The 20,484-nt window shown below is 38.9% G+C and overlaps 1 protein-coding gene across 3 annotated transcripts; it reads left to right on the top strand.

Annotated features, from left to right (window-relative positions):
• The first annotated feature begins 157 nt into the window (after positions 1–157).
• On the top strand, positions 158–19,706 carry ELOC (elongin C). 3 transcript variants are annotated; one of them, XM_055546301.1, is made up of 4 exons: positions 158–294; positions 11,077–11,130; positions 13,147–13,290; positions 19,283–19,706. In XM_055546301.1, exons 2-4 carry the CDS (start codon positions 11,127–11,129, stop codon positions 19,471–19,473), a joined length of 339 nt encoding a protein of 112 aa, XP_055402276.1. In that variant the 5' UTR covers positions 158–294; positions 11,077–11,126; the 3' UTR covers positions 19,474–19,706. The 3 variants fall into 3 exon arrangements, with proteins under 3 accessions (XP_055402276.1, XP_055402277.1, XP_055402275.1); XM_055546302.1 differs by having other exon boundaries at positions 163–318; XM_055546300.1 differs by lacking the exon at positions 158–294 and adding an exon at positions 325–467.
• The last annotated feature ends 778 nt before the right edge of the window (positions 19,707–20,484 follow it).

Below are 20,484 nucleotides of genomic sequence, written 5' to 3'. Positions count from 1 at the left end.
TCCGCCTAACACGGCAGTACTCGCTAGAGAAACTACAAATCCCAGGATGCAATGCTGCCTCGGACCCCCGACCTCCTCCACTCCCAGCACCGCTTCAAGGATGAGGTCCCTTCGGAAATCAGACTAGGGTCGGTGCTGCATGCTGGGAATCAGAAAACCCAAAATAGGATTGGCTGAAACTTTTCCCGGCACCGCCGTCCTCGTAGGCTGGCCCGTGGAAGAAGGGAGGGGGGCGCTGCGCACTTCCTGTAGACGCCGGCAAGTAACCGCCTCGGCGCGTCTCCGCCTCACCAGGTACTAATCTCCCGCGCATAGAAGGTATCTGTGACCCAGCGGAAGTGATTCCTCTTGCTGCCCCGGAACCCACGGAGGCAGGCAGCTGGGGGTGGGGGGGCGGCCCTGGTGTAGGGGCTGTGGCGGTGCGCGGGGACCCGGTGCGGTTGCTGCGGTAGCTGCGGAGCTGACGAGTGAGTCTCGGGCTAGGGTGGGAACGGAGCTCTGGGCCCGCGTGGGGGACGGGGGAGGCTCGTACTGAGTGCTCTCGCCATCCCACTTCCCACCCCTTCCCATTTGGGCGGGGAAGGAACGGAAGCTTAACCTTGCCCTGCCGCTTCGGCTCCTGGTTTGGGGGAGGGGAGAGGAGGGCGGCGGGAGGTTCCCTGGCGCCGCTCGGTGGGCTTGGAAAAGGGAGGAAGGAGGGGCGGCGGCTGGCGAGACTGGGCCTCTTCGGGGTTGAGCGTGAGGAGGGTGGAGTTAGGAACATGGCAGCTCTGTCGCTTTTCCTTTTTTGCTTTCCCCGGGTGCACTCAGGTTCGTCCTCTCCTTGGAGCCGGTCCCCAGTCACAGAAGAGGGCCCTCGCTCTTTCCTGTAGCGGGACCCCGAGAACTTTACTTTCGGGGCAACTTGTTGGGTGATCTCTGCCCGACTTGGTGGTTTGGGTCTGTCGAGCATCTGCCGCCCAGTCTTATCAGATGGAGGCCTCCAGTGTCAAGTACGGTGGCCATTAAGTTTCTGCTGTGGACCTCTTTAGTTTATGGAGTTCGAGTTACTAGTGCGAGCATTTCTACTCTGCGTCGCCTTCAGTATAGAAAACAACCGAAATCCTTTAGAGTTTTAAAACCTTATTTTCAAACTACCAAATTTGCTTTTTCATCGCCAGGTAGTTTTCCTGTTTTGTTTAGTGGACTAAAATGAGACATCTCCGATCTCGTTTACATTGTAATTGTGGTATAATTCATGATGTTAAAACACCACTGTTCACACGTGGATTCATTCATTTCGGAGATACAATGGCAAAGAGACAACTATGGCTCCTGTCATCGTGGATATTAAGCGTTTATTGCCAGTGATGATTTTGGCCTCATAATTTTTAAATGACTGTCCTTTTTTCCTTAAGTATGAGATCGACCTAATAACCAACAGCTACCATTCCAAGTTTTATATATATAAATTTATTTCAAATGGAAGATGCTAGTTTCATTTCATTATAGTAATTCTGTAATATGATTAGGCAATAGTTTGTAGTCAGAATTAGAGTCAGTTCTATATATCAAGTTCCAAAGTATTTGTGTCCTATAAATTGCTTTTTTGGATTTTTTTAAAAATAAAAATGGCACATTTATTGCTACAGAACGGTCATGTACATGACTTCATCGAATAACTACAGATGGGAAACAGGTAATGGCCTAGACCAAGCTGGGTTTGTTTTTGTCTTGAAGGAACTCCAGCACACAACCTGTTTCGACACTTCAACAAATCAGAAATACACTCAAAACATGAAAAAAATAGAGGCACTCAGCCACACATTGAAAACAAGGTGTAACTTTATCTTTTTTTTCTTTTTGTAGATTTTTCAGTATTAGAAAATATCTGAAAAGTCTTTGTATTTACACTGGTATGTGTTAATGCATTTTAGCTAATCCGTCCTAAATGTTTACTGTTCCATTATTAAATAAGATCAGAAAAATCTCATCAGTGATTTCAAGCTTTGGTGATTAAGAAAACTATAGTGCCATTCACTCAAATATTTATTTAGCATCTTCATCTTCTATATGTTAGGCACTATATATGAAGCCTGCCCTCTTGGAGCTTGAGGAAAGAGACTGTACATTAAGTAAGCAAACATAGTTTCAGATGGCGATAAATGTAAAGAGAATATAACTAGATTTAGAGTTAGATTAAGTTAGGGTGACTAGGGTGAGAGTGTGTAATTTTGAAAGAGAAGTGCTCAAGGAAGACCTCCTTCTCTGAAGACTTAATGTTTTGCCTGGAGACCAAAATAATGAAGAGCTGAAGGAAGAGTTTTGGAGAGAGCAGTAACTGCAAATGCATAGACCTTAAGAGAAATGAACTTGACCCAGTACAATACTTAGAAGGTCATTGTGGCTGGAGCATAAGGAAGAGTGATGGGAGATGAGAGCAGAATGGTTAGCAAGCAGTAAATGAAATGGAACTTTATTGTCTTTGTTCTGTTTGTAATGAGAAGCCATTAGGGGATTTTGTGTAGGGGAATGCTTTTGATGACTAACTGCTGAGTGGCAAACTGAGTTGGAGGAAAGTGGAGAAACCAGCTCCTAAGGCAGCTTGTAGTAGTTCAGTTGAGCTGTAGTAGCTTGAACTAGAGATGTAGAGTTGAAAGTGAGAAGCGGTCTGATTCGGAGTATAATTTGAAGATGGAGCCAAATGGGTCTTACTAACCCCAGGACAAAAAATCTGGAAGAATCACCTTGTTTTGCCCAAACATCTGGGTGAACAGTAGCACCATCTCCTGGAATGAGGAAGACTGGGGAGGGTGCACTGGTTTCTAAGGAATAAAGCAGGAGTTCTGTATAGAATGTACTAAATTTGATAATTTTATACAGCTCAGAATATGTGCAGTAGTAGGCAATAGAATACCCCTACTCAGAGCTCCTTGCTCAGAGCAGAAGTCAGGCTCGGGAGATAATCCTGGAGTCGTGTTTTATAGGTGGTACTTAAAACTACAGACCAGAGGACATCAAGAGTATTGATGGAGAAGAGGCAGATGGCTGGGAAGGGAGCACACTGATTAGAGGAGCAGTGATGGAAACCGAAAGGCCAGGAGGGTGTGGCATCTGTAATGCTAATGGAAGAAAAGAGGTTGGAGTCAACTATAAAAGAGTAATATGAGGATTAAAAATTGACCTAGTGACTGAGTAGTTGAAATCGGACAAGAGCACTTTGATTGGACTAGTAGTCTAAAAAGACTGATTATTGTGGGTTATGGAGAAGTGGGTGGTCTTGATGATGATACAGCATTTGATGTGTTGATGGAAATAGGGGTGGAGCAAAGTTCTTGGATCACTGTGGTAGGAAGGATGATTTTTATGCAGCTTTTGAAACAGGAAAATGGACAAGAGTATATGGTATATAGGTATGCAGGTAGGATGAAGGTGGAAAAGACAAGGCATTTGAAGTGATTTGTTGTGTTTTCTTGGTGAAATAAGTGAAGTTGTTAGGGTAGGGAGGAGAGGAATGTGGGAGGTTTAAGAGCTGTAAATTTTCTGAGTAGGAAAGCCAGTTAACTAGTTAGTTAAGGGGATTACTGTGATACCAAGTCCCTGTTTAAAGTGTGTTGCCATAGGTTTAAAATAGAGACCAGTCAAAATGGTTGTGACTTTTCTTTAGCCAGTTCAGCTTTTTATTTGAGGCCTGAGCTAGGTGGAGAATTGGGTTTGGCCAGGATTGGGATTTTGGGTGGGTTAGCTACATCAGAGGAGGGTCAGGGAGTTAAGAAGTATAAAGACTGTGAGGTGTGTATGGTGCCAGTCCTCATGTTAACAGTGGAGTGAAGCAAGCTCTGGCTTTCCTTTGTATTTGTTTTTTATTTTTAGTCCATCGTTGAAAGGTTTTTATAGTGCATAGAATGTATAATTGTTGTTTAGTCATTAAGCTGTGTCCCGCTTTTTGGGACCCTGTGGACTGTAGCCTGCCAGGCTCCTCTGTCCATGGGATTTCCCAGGCAAGAAGACGGGAGTGGCTTGCCATTTCCTTCTCCGGGAGATCTTCCCAATCCAAGGATCGAACCCGTGTCTCCAGTATTGGCAGGCTGATTCTCTACCACTAAGCCACCAGGGAAGCCCTTTTGCTCTTGCGTTTTAGACTAAGACAAGGGAGTTTGGACATCGTTGCCTGAGAGGGAGATTAGATTGGTTACAGGGTGTGGCAGACAGGACAGCCTCAGTGGAACACACAGCACTCTGAAGCTCTTGAGTTCTGTGCTGTGTGGGAGACACTCTGTTTAATAAAGATGAGAAATTGAGAATTATGGGCACTTGTAGAGGGAGGGTGAATTTCAGATGGGTTCAGTCATAAAATAGTAGAGCTGGAAGGGACTTTAGACACAGTTTAGTTCAGTTTCCTCATTTGGGAGATGAAGAAACAGAAGTCTTATTACTTAAACCTATCTGAGTCTCAAGATAGAAAAAAAAAAATTTGTTTTTTTTAATGTTTCAGCTGTGTTGGGTGGCCTGTGGGATGTTAGTTCCTCTATCAGGGATTGAACCCATGTCTTCTGCATTGGAAGCTCTGAGTCTTAACCACTGGACCACCAGGGAAATCCCAGAATGAGAATTATATATCATCCTGAGACATAAATTCAGCAACACTATAAGCATATTCTAGGCAAAATATTCTAATGTCTTTTTACAAACTAGAATTGTGTAACTTCTGTCAATTTGTATTAATGGCCAAAGCCTCTCTAATAACATTAGATAATTTTTGGTTAATGTAATTTACTTCATTTTTCAAATCAATCATATTCTTACATATTATTGTTAAGAACAAATTATCAGACTGACTGACCATTGTTTCCTTCAAAAGCAGCTTAGTTCCACATACTTGTTTCTTTTTAAAAAATCAGTTTTAAATTATAGTTTTCTAAATGACTAGAAATAACTAGTACTTTCAGACATGTATTTCAATGCTCTTTAAAAAAAAAATTGAAGTGTCATTGACCTACAATAATACATTAGTTTCAGATGTACAGCATGTGCTGTGCTTAGTCGTGTCCAGCTGTTTGTGACCCCATGGACTGTAGCCCACCAGGCTTCTCCAGGCAAGAATACTGTCCATGGGGCTCCTCCAGGCAAGAATACTGGAGTGGGTTGCCATGCCCTCCTCCAAGGAATTTTCCCTACCCAGGGATCAAACCCAGGTCTCCCACGTTGCAGGCAGATTCTTTACTGTCTGAGCCACCAGGGATGAGTCAGTATTTCTATACATTACAAAATGATCACCACAATGATAAGTCTAGTGCCATCTGTTACTATACAAAGATATTAAAATATTTGACTGTATTCCCGATGCTTTACGTTTTATCACGTTTCATAGAAGTTTGTTACCTCTTTTTTTTTTTAATTGAAGGATAATTGCTTTACAGAATTTTGTTGATTTCTGCCAGATATCGACATGAATCAGCCATAGGTATATGTATGTCCCCTCCCAAGTTTTGTGCCTCTTAATCTCCCTTGTCTGTTTGACTCATTCCTCCACCCAGTTCCTGTGTGGCAACCACTGATTTGTTCTGTGAGTCTGGTTCTGTTTTGTTATGTTTGTTCATTCATTTTGGTGTTTCGATTCCACATGTAAGTGAGATCATACAGTTTTTGTCTTTCACTCTCTGACTTATTTTACTTAGCGTGATATCCGTCTTGTCGCAGATGGCAAGCTCTCATTCTTATAACTAATACTCTTTTCTATGAGTAATCTTGAATTGTGTATGTCCCATCTTTATCATCTGTTGATGGGCACTTAAATTGCTTCCACATCTTGACTATTGTAAATAATGCTAAAATGAATGCAGGGGTGCATGCATTTTTTTGAATTAGCATTTTTGTTGACTTTAGAAAAAATCTGCAGAAGTGGAATTCTGGATCTATGTTAGTGCTAATTTTTTGAGGAACTTCCATGCTGTTTTCTGTAGTGGCTGCATCAATTTACAGTCCTACCAATGCTGTGTAAGGGTTCCCTTTTCTCCACATCCTTGCCAGTGCTTGTTATTTATTCATTGTCAAAAATGAGGATAGCCATTCTGACAGGTCTCAAATGGTATCTTATTATGGTTTCAATATGCATTTCCCTGGTGATTTTTGATGTTGAGCATCTTTTCATGTGTTGTTTGGCTATCTGTGTGTCTTCGTTGGGAAAATGTCTATTCTGGTCCTCTTCCCATTTTTCAGTTGGGTTGGTTGGGGGTTTTTTATTTTGAGTTGTATGAATTCTTTAAATATTGGGTTGGCCAAAAAGTTCATTCTGGTTTTTCCATAAGATGTTATCGAACTTTTTTGTTGTTGTTCAGTCACTCAGTTGTGTCCTCCTCTTTTCGACCTCATGGACTGCATGCAGCACATCAGGTTTCCTTGTCCTTCACTATCTCCCAGAATTTGCTCAAACTCATGTCCATTGAATTGATGATGCCATCCAATCATCTCATCCTCTGTCACCCTCTTCTCTTTCTGCCCCAGTCTTTCCCAGCATCCGAGTCTTTTCCAGTGAGTTGACTCTTCACGTCAGGTGGCCCAAGTATTGGAGCTTCAGCTTTGGCCAACCCCATATCTGGGGTGTTAACCCCTTATCAGACATACTGTTTGCAAACTTCTACTCAATAGGTGGCCTTTTAATTATGTTGACAGTTTCATTTGTTTTGCACAAGCTTTTTCTTTAATTTGATGCAGTCCCATTTGTTTACTTCTGCTTTGTTTTCCTTGCCTGAGGAGACATATCCCCCAAAATACTGCTAAGACCAGTGTCAAGGAATGTACCGCCTATGTTTTCTTCTAGGAGCTTTATGATTCAGGTCTTACGTTTAAGTATTTAATACACTTTTGAGTTTATTTTTGTATATGGTGTGAGAAAGTTCAGTTTTGTTTCTTTTGCATATAAGCTGCCCAGTTTTCCCAACATCATTTATGGAAGAGGCTGTCTTTTTATCACTGAATATTTCTGCTGCTTTTAATATAGATGAATTGATCATGTAACTGTGGTCTCATTTCTGGGCTCTCTGTTCTGCCATTAGTCTGTGAGACTGTTTTTATGTACTGTTGGGATTACTGTAGTTAGAGAAGGAAATGGCAGCCCACTCCAGTATTCTTGCCTGAGGAAGCCCATGGACAGAGGAGCCTGACGGGCTCCAGTCCATGGGGTCGCAAAGAGTCAGACACAACTGAGCAACTAAGCATAGCGTAGCCTCTGCGTCATACATGTAAGACTCCATGTATCGCTGAGGCTCAACAGCAGCACAGCAGCTTGTAGTGTAGTTTAACATTAGGGAACATGTCACCTCTGACTCTGTTCTTCTTTCTCAGAATTGTTTTGGCTATTCGGGGTCATTTTTATATATTTTCCTACAGAAAACATGAGTTTAATAGGTGAGAAATCATTTATTTTGCATAAATGGCATAAAACTATATCTATCATTCTTACCTGCTTTTAAAAAAGTTAAGTTTATTTTAGTGGTATTTCCATGTTATTACATACATATATTTAACTTAATCCTTTTCACTGCCCCAGAATATTTCGTAAGTTTGTACTATTTTTGTTTTATATTACCCATTTCCCCTCCTGTTCAAATCATGGTTCTTAGCAAGTTTTTTTTTTCTCTTTTAATTTAATTTAATTTTTTAACTTTACAATATTGTATTGGTTTTGCCATATATCAGCATGAATCCAGCACAGGTATACATGTGTTCCCCATCCTGAACCCTCCTCCCTCGTCCCTCCCCACACCATCCCTCTGGGTCTTCCCAGTGCACCAGCCCCAAGCATCCAGTATCATGCATCAAACCTGGACTGGTGACTCATTTCCCAAATCATCCCACCCTCTCCCTCTCCCACAGAGTCCAAAAGACTGTTCTATACATCAGTGTAATGTTTTAGTTTTCATGTTTCCTTTGGAACCAAACATTTTTATAGGGGTCTATGAGCTATTTGTATTTTTTTCTTCTGATCTAGAGTTCAGTGGGTGTTTTTTGTTGTTTTTTTTTTTTAACATTTGGTTCTTTAATTGCTATATATTCTTGTGAGTAATGCGTTAGACATCTACAGAGCTGTAGATTTGCAGCTGTTGCTCTCATCTACTTAGCTAATCCAAGCAAGTCAGCTGAAAAACTGTTAGAACTAGTAAGAGAGTTCGGTGAAGATGCTAGAATACAAAATCAACTTACTGAGTTTAAAAGGTTTTCTTTAAAACACCAGCAATAGCCTTTCAGAAAGTACAGTATAGAAGAGATCTCATTCATAATGGGGACTGTAAAGTGCTAAAAGTAGACCTAACAAGAAGTGTGTAATCACAAAATGGGGCCTTGCCCAACTCGTTAGCAAAAGCATGTTTATCACACTACTGTAATTAAAACAGTGAGAATATTGGTCAGGTATAAACAAGATTGATGGAACAGAATACAATCTAGAAATCCGTGTAATATAGTGTATGATACAGCATATGATAATATAGTAGTAATATAGTGTACGACAAAGGTAACATTTCAAATAAGGGATGGGCTGTTAAAAGATCTTTTTGGTGTTGAATGACAGTAGCTGAAAACTGGCTTCAGTATAGGCCTTAGGCTCACCAGAATTTCTGTTTTTTACCAAAACATTAAAAAAAAAATGCTAAGAGTAATTTTACATATGACTCTCTAAAACACAATGACATCAAGCCTTTGTTCATGTCTTCTGCCTAGAACTATTCTCAATCCACTGTTTAATCACTTCCTTTTACCTACCTAATTCCTATTTTGAAACTTGCTCAGTTACAGAGTGAATGTTCACACTGAGCTTTTGTAACCCCAAACTTAGATTTATATAGGTTATCTGTGGGTTAAGTCCAAATTTAATCATTTCAATTATTTTAACTTCTTAGGTATCAGAGTCTACTCTTGTTGATGTTGATTTACTCTTTGTTAGTCATGGGGAGCTCCCTTTCCCACTCAACCATTAACCCTTGTATAAATTATGGAATTTATTTACTATATTAACAAGTCCGTGGAAAAACTGTTGCTACCCAGAAGGCTTCTAAGGTGTGACTTTTCATGGTTGCTTAGCTACTGCTAGTTAAATAAACATCCTAAAGCTTTTACTCTGGAGATTTTTTAAAGAAAAGTTAGCACTTGAAATTCTACCTTTTCTAGCATTTTTTCCTTTTATGTGTGTGTGTGTTTGTTTTTTAGGATGAGTACAAAGCAGTATGAACAGAAGAAAGTAATAATGACTGAAAAATTCTTTAAATTGCTTACTATTATTACCATAAAAGGAACAGAAGAAACTAATAATGACTGAAAACTTCTTTAAATTGCTTACTGTTATTACCATAATGACATAGTACTGGAGAAGGCAATGGCACCCCACTCCAGTACTCTTGCCTGGAAAATCCCATGGATGGAGGAGCCTGGTGGGCTGCAGTCCATGGGGTCAAGAGTCAGACACGACTGAGCGACTTCACTTTCCCTTTTCACTTTCATGCATTGGAGAAGGAAACGGCAACCCACTCCAGTGTTCTTGCCTGGAGAATCCCAGGGACGGGGGAGGCTGGTGGGCTACCGTCTTTGGGGTCGCACAGAGTCGGACACAACTGAAGTGACTTAGCAGTAGCAGACATTGTACTGGTTTTAAATTTTAAAGAACTATCTAAGGATTTATATCGGCACCTCTCAGCAGTAGTCGAAAAGAAGTTTTAATAGGAGCCGGAATTTATCACCATGGCTTTATGGAATAATGGAAGGGAATGTGGGCTCTAAAGCAAACCTATCTAGGTTTAAATTCTCATGTTGCCACTTAAGCTGTGGAAGCCTTGAGCAAGTAGAGCAGCCTCTTAGTGTTTGCTAGTCTCTACAATGGTAATGACAGTTTCCCTGTGGAAGTATTGTTTTAAAATAAGATAACGTATGCAAGGCATTTAATGCAGTGTTTATACTCATTAGACTCTCAGCTTGGTAATAATGTTATATTGCCTGCTTTAGACATAACCCTTTAAGTATCTCCCTCCATTCTTGGAGAGGGTTCTAGACTAACATTTAATTTTTACTCCTACTTTGTCACTACCTGGAACGAATCATTCAGCCTTGCTATACATCAATGATATCATTTTTTAAGGTGAGGGATTACATAGGTTTAGGGCTTCCTTGGTGGCTCAGATGATAAAGAATCTGCTTGCAATGCAGGAGCCCCAGGTTTGATCCCTGGATTGGGAAGATACCCTGGAGAAGGGGATGGCTATCCACTCCAGTATTCTTGTTGAGAGAATTCCATGGACAGAGTAGCCTGGAAGGCTACAGTCCATGGGGTTGCTAAGAGTCAGACACAACTGAACAACTAACACTTTAACTTGACATAGGTTTATTGGTCAGAAATTTCTTAGAGAACAGGGTACTTAGAATATGCTGTTTTCCTGACAATGACATAAAAATAATGGGACAAATAAAATCCTTCTTTGAAGAAATTCTGTTAAAATACAAATTGCTGAAAATATGAGCTCTTTTCCTTTAGCAGTTATTTCTTTTGTAAAATTTAAGATTTCTCAAGAATTAATTTTTAACTCCTTCACTGTTAAATCTCAGAACTTTGGTAGCCTCTGTGCAGAATGGATGGAACATGTATTATAGATGTGCACGCTTACCTAAGAAGAGGGCAGGCCTTATCTTTTTTATTCTCATGAAAGTCACATCCTTGGGTTGATCATGTTGTCATTCATTTAGCAGATACTTGCTTTGGTGTCTACCAGTGTCTAGCAGATATAATATACAAAGATGATTAAAGCCAAGAGTCTCTTTCAAGTTCAGTTCAGCTCCTAATGAACAACATCTGTATGTTTAAAGTGTTGTCAGAATAGTTACCTTAAAAGAGTAGGAGACAAATCTGTATTTAGAATTCCCTGTCCTGCAGGTGATCATCTTCTCAGATGTTCAGAAACTTAATACTCTTCCCTATTGTGGTGACTGGGAAATTTGCCTAGCTGAGAGAGACCGAATCCTTGCACTTGTAACACTAAAGGATGTAGTAAATAATAATGGGCAAAAACATGTTATTCTGGCATTGATCTCAATATAGCATTGTTATCTTTTCAGGAAACTACTAAAGTTCCTGTGGACGCAAAGTAGAATTTCATAAGAACATAATGGGTAAGTTATATAAAAGTAATTTTGTCATTCAATTAGTTGAAGCTTTCTTCTCAAAGATAGACCTTCAGAGTCGGTGAATGCAAGTAAGAAAATAGAGTGGATTGAAAATTAGTTGTTCATATCAACAGCTATGTTTACTATATATTTCTGAAAGCCAGATCAGTAACATTATTGTGCCAGATTTAATTTGTGATTGCTAGTGAGTAATTGTTACTTAAGAAATTAGAAACTCTCCTAACAGACATTGAAAATGGTTTTGTTTCAAAAAAAAAAAAAAACCCAAAACCACTAAACGTATAAATTTAAATACTTGATAATTATTTTTATTTTTGTTCTTAGAGGTTGGCAAAAACTGCTAAAAATCTGTATGCTTGAATAGTCGAAGATTTAGAAGTTACTTGCATTTTTGAGTCCCCCAGCTTTTTACTATGAAAAATTGTAAGAATAATACACTGTGGCCTTCACCAATTAATGTTTTGTCATATTTGCTTTTCCTGTGTGTGTGTGTTTATATACCCACATATACATACAAAAACACATATAAGCCTTTTTGCCTGTATTATTTATTTAGTTGTACATGTAATACTCAAGGAGCCTCCCATTTGGTTCAGTGGTAAAGAATCTGCCTGCCGATGCAGGAGCTACAGGAGACTCTGGTTCGATTCCTGGGTTGGGAAGATCCTCTGGAGTAGGAAATGACAACCCTCTGTAGTATCCTTGCCTGGAGAATTTTATGGACAGAGGAGCCTAGTGGGCTGCGGTCGATGGGGTCACCGAGTTGGCCACAACTGAACATGCAGCACATAAAACTCCATACTAAATCCTTAAGCATACATCTCCTAATTCAGTCCATATTCAAAATTTCAGTTTCTTCAATAGTGTTCTTCACAGTTTTTAAATCAAGGGTCCAGTCAAGGATTACTTACTGTATTTATTTATCTCTTTGTCTCCTTTAAATAATTTCCTACTTTAGAGATTGGGTGAAGAGTGAAGTCTTTCCTGGCACATTTAAATTTAGATTTGTCTGAATGGTTCCTCCCAGTTATATTCAGATTAAACAATTTTGGCAGTGGTAGAACATAAGTAATTTTGATCTTTATTAATCTCAGTTTTAGGAATTTGTATTAACAGATGAATGAGTAAATGTATGTTTGTAATTAAACAGTGCTTCAGCTTCTATACTTCTCACTAAGGCTTCCTGAGTTTTTAGAATAAGCCTTAAGATGTTTTCTTTCAAATATTGGTAATCATAAAAATTAAAATTCTGTCAATACAAACTTGTAAAATTATGTATGTGAGAAAAGATTGTAAACAGATGTATAAAAGTACATACTCCCTCAAAAAATTATATTGCACAAACTCCTCTGGCTAAAGCCAGCATGGTGGCAGTGGAGGTAGCTGCCAGCTACCTCACCTGTGCTTTGAATTTTTAAAAATACTTGTCTATATTCATTACTTCAGTATTCATGCAGTAATTTAAACTGAGCAGTAAAATGTTTTGATCATTTTTTAAGTAAAGAAAGCTCTAATTTTGAGAATATGGGCTTGTCAGAAGTTGCACTCACATGGCCTACAAACAGCTATTCCAAAACACAGTATGCATTTTATTTTTTAAATGAGTATTTCAAGTGACAGGTTTAAAGTTTTACTATTTGAATGTTTTCTTTTAGTCTTAAATTCGAATGTGCTGCTATGTTCACAAATTGTTACTATTCCCTTGAAAATACTGGTACATTTTCATCTAAAGTAAATATCCTTGGGAGTTCTTGGTGGGCCAGTGGTTAGGACTCAGCACTTTTCACTGCCATGGCCCAGGTTCAATCCCTGGTTGGGGAACTGAGATCCCACAAACTGTGTGGCCAAAATATTTAGAGACTAGTTATACAAGAAGTTAAAAACTTTAAAATCCTGGGAAATGGTCCAGGTCTGAATTATTCAAATACTAACTTTGGTAAACCTGTTTGTTTTTAATCCATTTTGTGAGTCAGAAATCATTTTACTACTTACCTACTTTAGATGGAGAAGAGAAAACCTATGGTGGCTGTGAGGGCCCTGATGCCATGTATGTCAAATTGATATCTTCAGATGGTCATGAGTTTATTGTAAAGAGAGAACATGCGCTAACATCAGGAACAATAAAAGCCATGTTGAGTGGCCCAGGTAGGTACATTTCTTTATTTCCTCTTAATATATTGTATCTTCACTTTCAGTGTTTGATGAATGTGATTTAAGTTGAATTAAATAGCTCATAACATTAAAAGAGAGAACAGTCCTAACATTAAAAGTTAGAACAGTAACTGTTCTAACATTAATTATTGCATGGTTATGTTGCATTCCCTGGTGGCTCAGGTGATAAAGCATCTGCCTGCACTGCAGAAGACCCGGGTTCGATCCTTGGGTGGGGAGGATCCCCTGGAGAAGGGAATGGCAACCCACTCCAGTATTCTTGCCTAGAGAATTCCATGGACAGAGGAGTCTGGCGGGCTACAGTCCATGGGGTCGCAAAGAGTCGGGCATGATTGAGCAGCTAACACTGTCTCTACGTTGGATTGGGGGGAAAATGGCATCTGCTATTTCCTGTTTTCAGTTATTTACTGCAGTTTTATTAAGACCAAATTGATTATTTTGTAACAGGAAGGATCATTTCCCTATGTTAGTTTTCCATGGTGAGTTCACCACAGAAGGACTGTGGTGATATGTGCTCCTGGTTACATGTGAAGTTTATTTAAGTTACTGCCTCCCAAATATCTATTCTTTTTTTTTTTTTTCCCCAAATATCTATTCTTAACATTTTACCTCAAGAAAGTTTTTCTTGAGGATTGGAATTTCTGGAGCATACAGTAATTCTATGCTTAACTCTGAGGAAATGCTGAACTGTTTGCACTGTGGCTGTACCATTTTACATTCCTACCAGCAGTGTTTGAGGGTTCTACTTTATCCACATCCTCTCTGACATTGGTTATTTTCTATTTTTCTGATATAGCCATCTTAGTGAGTGTGAAGTGGTATCTCTTTACATTGTCGTTTGGATTAGCAATTCCCTAATGACTAACAATGTTAAACATAACTTTGTGTGCTTTTTGGTCATTTATATATCTTCTTTTGAGAAACATCTGTCCAATTCTGTTGCCCATTTTTTAATTGACTTGTGTTTGTGAGTTGTTAAGGGTTCTCTATAAATTCTGGGGGGCTTCCCTGGTAGCTTAGCTGGTAAAGAATCAGCCTGCAATGCCAGAGAACCCAGTTTGATTCCTGAGTCAGGAAGATCCCCTGGAAAAGGGATAGGCTACCCACTCCAGTATTCTTAGGGTTCCCTGGTGGCTCACCTGGCAAAGAATGTGCCTGCAATGCCGGAGACCCCTGGGTTGGGTTCGATCCCTGAGTTGGGAAGATCCCCTGGAGGACGGCTTGGCCACCTACTTCAGTATTCTTGCCTGGAGAAACCCCATGGACAGAGGAGCCTGGTGAGCTACAGTCTGTGGGATCACAAAGAGTTGGACACAACTGAGCAACTAAACACAGCACATAAATTCTGGTCACTAGACCCTTACCAGATACATAATTTGCAAATATTTTCTGTATTCTGTAGGCTGTGTTTTTTCTTGATAGTATCTTTTTTTGAGAGGGTTGATGCATTGGATCTTCATTGCAGCACATGGAATCTTCGTTGCGACATGTGAGATCTTTTGTTGTAGCACAAACTCTCTAGTTGTGGCATGTGGACTTAGTAGACTCAGCAATTGTAGTGCTTGGGCTTCAGTGCTCCACGGGCATGTGAGATCTTAGTTCCCCAATCAGGAAATGAACCTTCATCCCCTGCATTGCAAGGCAGATTCTTTTTTTTTTTTTTTTTTTTCTTTTTAAACTTTTAAAATCTGTTTTGGGGGATAGCCAGTTAACAAACAATGTTGTGATCATTTCAGGTGAACAGCAAAGGAACTCAGTCATACATTTGCATGTATACATTCTCCCCCAAACTTCCTTCTCATCCAGGTTGGCAAGGCAGAGTCTTACCCACTGGACCACCAGGACAGTCCTTTGATAGTGTCTTTTGATGTACTAAACCTTTTTTATTGTGATGAAGTCTGGTTTATTTTCTCTCGTTTGTGATTTATGAGTCTTGTCTAAAAATCCATTGCCAAATTCAGTGTCATGAAGATTTACCCTTATGTTTTCTTATGAGTTCTGTAGTTTAAGCTCTAACATTTAGGTCCTTGATACTGTTAATTTTTTATGTAGTATGAATCAGCTTCATTCATGCTTGTGGACATCCTAGTACTATTTGTTGAAGAGACCATACTTGACTTCATTGAATGGTCTTGGCGTCCTTGTTGATATCGGTTGACTGTAAGCGTGTAGGTTTATTTCTGGACTCTCAATTCTTTCCTGTTGGTATATGTATCTATCCTTATACCGGTATACGGCTGTTTTGATTTCTGCAGCTTTGTGGTAAGTTTTGAAATTAGAAAGTGTTAGGCCCCTTTTTCTTTTTCAAAATTGTTTTGGCTATTTGGGATCCTTTGCAATCCCTTTTTTATATTTTTTACTATAGAAATTTTAAAACATAACCCAGATGTGGAGGAAATAGCATAACATACCTTCCTGTACCCATCAACCAGCTTCAGTAATTATCAGTATTTTGCCAATCTCATTTCATCTATTCTGACTTTTTTTTAAGAGTATTTCAAGCAAACTCCTGACATAATGCCATTTCACTTGCAGAAATCTATGATTGTTCCCCTGCAAAACTCTTTTTTTTCTTTCCTTGTCTTACTAGAGACAGGTTATTTGTATAATGTCGACATCCAGACTAGACTTAAGTCATGTTTCATCTTGAAAACTCAAAATTAGATCTCTGGAGGCTTGATTAAAATACAGTTCATCTCTCTAACAAGAGTACTTTATAGGTAGAAGTCTTGTATTCCTGTTGTATCGTGTCTTTTAGCAATGCCAAGACTGGTTAGTGGGTTCCAGAGTTATCAAGCTGATTGGTCCATGAGCAGTTCCCCAGTCAGTCTTTCATATAATAGTTTTAGCATTCACTGGGGCTATTGCTGAAATTTACTTCATTCAGAATTGTAAAACAGGGATTTTCTAATTCTGTCGTTTCTTCTACATTTATTACTTAGAATTTTCCAGTAAAGAACTCTTTGGTTACCCTGAAATACAATCTGTACAGGGAGGAAAAACGGATAAACACTTGCTTTTTTTTTCCCTTGTAATTTTTCAGAGTAGCAAATTGGTTCTCCAGCATCTTCCAATAGTAAAGAATGTTTGTTTTGTTTGCATGTATACATATATATTGGATATTTTTCAGTCCTGTGCAGTCATTTTCACTGATGTTCAGATTGCTCCATTTGCTCCATTTTTACGCCAGAGGGGGCACATCAAGTTGGCTTCTGCGTCCTTGTGACATGGCTTTATTAGTCTTGGATATCCACTGCTTTCTGTAATAACAACAGTTCTCAGGTTCATTTTGTACATTATTTCTCAATCCTGAAAGCAACTTTTTCTAAAGAGCCCTGATTTTTTTGTTTTTGGTTGGTTGGGTTTTTTTTTAGTGGAAAATGGTACTTAGAGACCCCACTCTGGGTGCTAGCAGCACTCGTTGCTCCTGAGTTGCATGGCTTTAGGCTTTTCTACTAGACAGAACTAGGATGTACTTGAGGGGGGAAATTCACGAATGCCAACAAAATCTTAGTTAAAACTTAAGATTAGAGAATTTTGGCTTCTTTTATAGGCCTGATCTCCTTTAACTTAAAACCAACTTTCACGTTTATGTGAAAAGGAATGTAATACTGATACATGCACCTTCAAAACATTATACTAAGTGAAAGAAGCCAGACATGAAAGATCAAATGTTGTATAATTCCATTTGTATGAAATATCCAGAATAGATGATTTCGTAGAAACGGAAAGTGAATTGGTGTTTTCCAGAGACTGGGGGTGGAGGGTGGGAAAGAATTGCTTCAAGGGTTGTGCATGTGTGCTCACTTGCTCAGTCGTGTCCTACTCTTTGTACCCTGTAGATCATAGCCCAGCAGGCTCCTCTGTCCATGGGATTTTTCAGGCAAGAATACTGGAGTGGATTGCCATTCCTACACAAGGGATCTTCCCAACCCAGGGATTGAACCTGGGTCTCCCACACTGGCTGGAGAATTTACTACCACCTGGGAAGCCCTGCTTAAAGGGTACAAGGTTTTATCTGGGGTGACAAAAATATTTTGGAACCAAATAAGAGTGGTTGGCTGCTCAGCACTGTGAATCTACACTGAATTATACATCTTAGATGGGGACTTTTATGTTATGTGCATTTCACCTCAAAAAAAAAACACTAATGTGATCTAGTGTCAAAGGCTTAACAACTGCCTATTGGTAATATTTCATGCATATGTCCAAGCAAGAGAGTTGTAGTTATTGGGAAAGAAAGCTAACTTCATTGCTGTGAATTATTTGTTGGCTCCTTCTCTCCTTTTTCCTCAGCCTAACCCTAACCAATAGACGTTAATAGAAAACTTTTAAAATACTCTTTTCTCAGAAAGTACATTTTTCTGTCTTTTTTTATTCAGTGCACAGTGCTAATGCTAGACGGTCAAGAAAATATTTTATCCCAATAGTAAAGGGTAAATTATCTTAAGTTTATATAGCTAAAGAAATTTTTAGAGATCACTAAAAAATTTATGAACTGTTATTAAAGAGAAATATAATGGCTTATGAGATTTCATTAACATGGTCATGTTTTTAAAAACTAAAGAGGAAAACAGTGGATTTACTTCCTTGAAAAGATTTTTTAAAATTAGTGTTTCACTTATTGTTTATATTTACATGGCAACATAGCACAGAGCTCCTGATTATCCATAAATACTCGATTCCCTAGACTAGTGGTCCCCAACTTTTTTGGCACCAGGGACCAGTTTTGTGAAAGACAATTTTTCCACAGACTTGGGGGCTGGGGTGGGGGAGTGGTTTGGGTATGATTTGTGCATTACATTTAATGTGCTCTTTATTTCTATTATTATTGCATCAGTTCCCCCTCAGATCATCAGGCATCAGGTCCTGGAAGTTGGGGACTCTTGACCTAGACTAAATCTTAATAGTATTTTTTTTTATGTTTCTGCTCAGAAATTAGAGCTAGCTACTTCATTTGATGCAAGTTGGGTTTATCCTTTTTGCATTGTATTAGTCTGCCATAACAAAATATCAGTGACTGGATGATTTAAACAGAAATTTAGTTTCTCACAGTTCCAAAGGATGGGAATAAAGATTTGGTAGGGTTGGTTTCTTCTGGGGCCTCCCTCCTTGCCTTGTAGACAGCTGTCTTCTCCCTGTCTTCACATTGTTGTCTAACCTCTGTGTGTCTGCAACCTAACTTCCCATTCTGATAAGTGAAAGTCGCTCAGTCGTGTCTGACTCTTTGCGACCCCATGGACTGTAGCTTGCCAAACTCCTCTGTCCATGGAATTCTCCAGGCAAGAATACTGGAGTGGGTAGCCATTCCCTTCTCCAGGGGATCTTCCCAACCCAGGGATTGAACCCAGGTCTCCCGAATTGCAGGTGGATTCTTTGGGCTATAAGTATATATTTTACTTTATAAGATAGTGTCAGACTGTTTTCCGAAGAGGTTGTACTGTTTTACATTCTATCTGGCAATGTCTGTAGAGTTTAAGTTTCTTGCCATATTTTATTTGGGGGAATTTTAATTTACTTTATCTCTTTCTCCATATGTGTACGTGTGCATGCACAATCATCTCTGACTCTCTGCAACCCCACGGACTGTAGCCTGCCAGGCTGTCCTGTCCATAGTGCTTTCCAGGCAAGAATACCAGAGTGGGTTGCCATTTCTTACTCCATTCTCCGAATGACTGGAAGTTTCTTGGTTTCTTTTACTGGATTAGCACTTTGATGATAAAGTTATGAATTTTCAAACAGCCAAAAGTCTCTTTGCAGATGAACAAGGTGGAAGTCTAAAGTCAAAACATGACATGAAAAGTTCTGATAAGGATACCAGTTAAGTTGGTCCAGGGCCTTAAATACTTGTCTCCAAATATAGTCCCATTTGGAAGTATTGGGAGTTAGGAATTTTGGAGGAACATAGGAATTTGGAGGAAAACACAGTTCAGCCTATATATCACAAATTCCTTTTCTTTTCCAGGTCAGTTTGCGGAGAATGAAACTAACGAAGTCAATTTTAGAGAGATCCCTTCACACGTGCTATCGAAAGTATGCATGTATTTTACCTACAAGGTTCGCTACACTAACAGCTCCACGGAGATTCCTGAATTCCCAATTGCACCTGAAATTGCACTGGAACTGCTGATGGCTGCGAACTTCCTAGATTGTTAAATAAAGTAAATTATAATAATAAACTGTTAACTCTTTTTCAGTATTTAATACCTGTAGTTCAGTTAGTAATTTTTTCATATATAGCATGTTGCCTGTGTGCAGTTGAACTTTAAAGTTCATTGCAAAGCAGATTATCTTCTGTTCTTTTGCATAGCAATCAGAGTTGAAGTTTGTTTGCTACATCAACAAATTAAGGACATTTTCACAAATTGAGAAATAAACAAATATACCAATTCGTAGGTGGTTTTGCCTTATCCTTTGGATGTGATTTTTTTAAATTAGAGAAGTGATGATACAATAAATGCTGAAATTTAGGCATAAATTGAACACGTTCTACAGGTAAATAATGGGGCTACATATTTTTATGTTTTTAGTGTTTTTTTTAAAAAACCTATTCTGATCTTATAGCTGTCATTACCATTACTAGAGTTATGCAGTTGCATATAATTGCATTATAAACATGTTTATAACTTAGCCAAAATATTGATTTTTATAACTGTCAAAGACATGAGAGTTGAAATTTCTTATGTGTCTTTTGATAAACTGCAGTATTGTTTTAAGTGTATCTTGTCTTTTTGTTTATTGCTACAATTAAAAAACTTTATTTAAAATCAGTTTGGAAGAGTACTAGGTACAGCTTTTGGAGCAGGGACTTTTTGAACCATAGCCACATGGTCAACAAGTAAATTACACGTGCATTTGGTTTCATGTACATTGTGCATTTCGGCCAATCCAAAGTACTGTACTTTCACTGACTATAAAGTTTCCTTTACAATATTCATTCTTACATAGTCCCTTGTAGGTACACTTCTCATTATTTAAATATGCTTTAAACTTTATGAACTTCATCTAGATCCTAAGAACAAGACTTCTCTGAACTATTTTAGTCTTCCTCCACTCGGCTGAAATGTTATAAAATACTAAAACCTGAAGAGATGCAGTGCAGATCTTATAATGCACTTTGATATAGTTTATTATTTTCTTTTAACGCATTTCCCAGTAGACAGGTTG

This window comes from Bubalus kerabau, chromosome 14 (assembly GCF_029407905.1).
Source record: "Bubalus kerabau isolate K-KA32 ecotype Philippines breed swamp buffalo chromosome 14, PCC_UOA_SB_1v2, whole genome shotgun sequence".
Lineage (NCBI taxonomy): Eukaryota > Metazoa > Chordata > Mammalia > Artiodactyla > Bovidae > Bubalus > Bubalus kerabau.
Note: the sequence above shows the minus strand (reverse complement) of the source record. Positions and strands in the feature narration are given on the sequence as shown.

Bases quoted from the DNA above. Each gene is read 5' to 3' on its own strand.
- ELOC (XM_055546301.1), top strand. The intron at 13,291-19,282 runs GTAGGTACATTT...TTTCTTTTCCAG, and splicing joins AGCCATGTTGAGTGGCCCAG to GTCAGTTTGCGGAGAATGAA.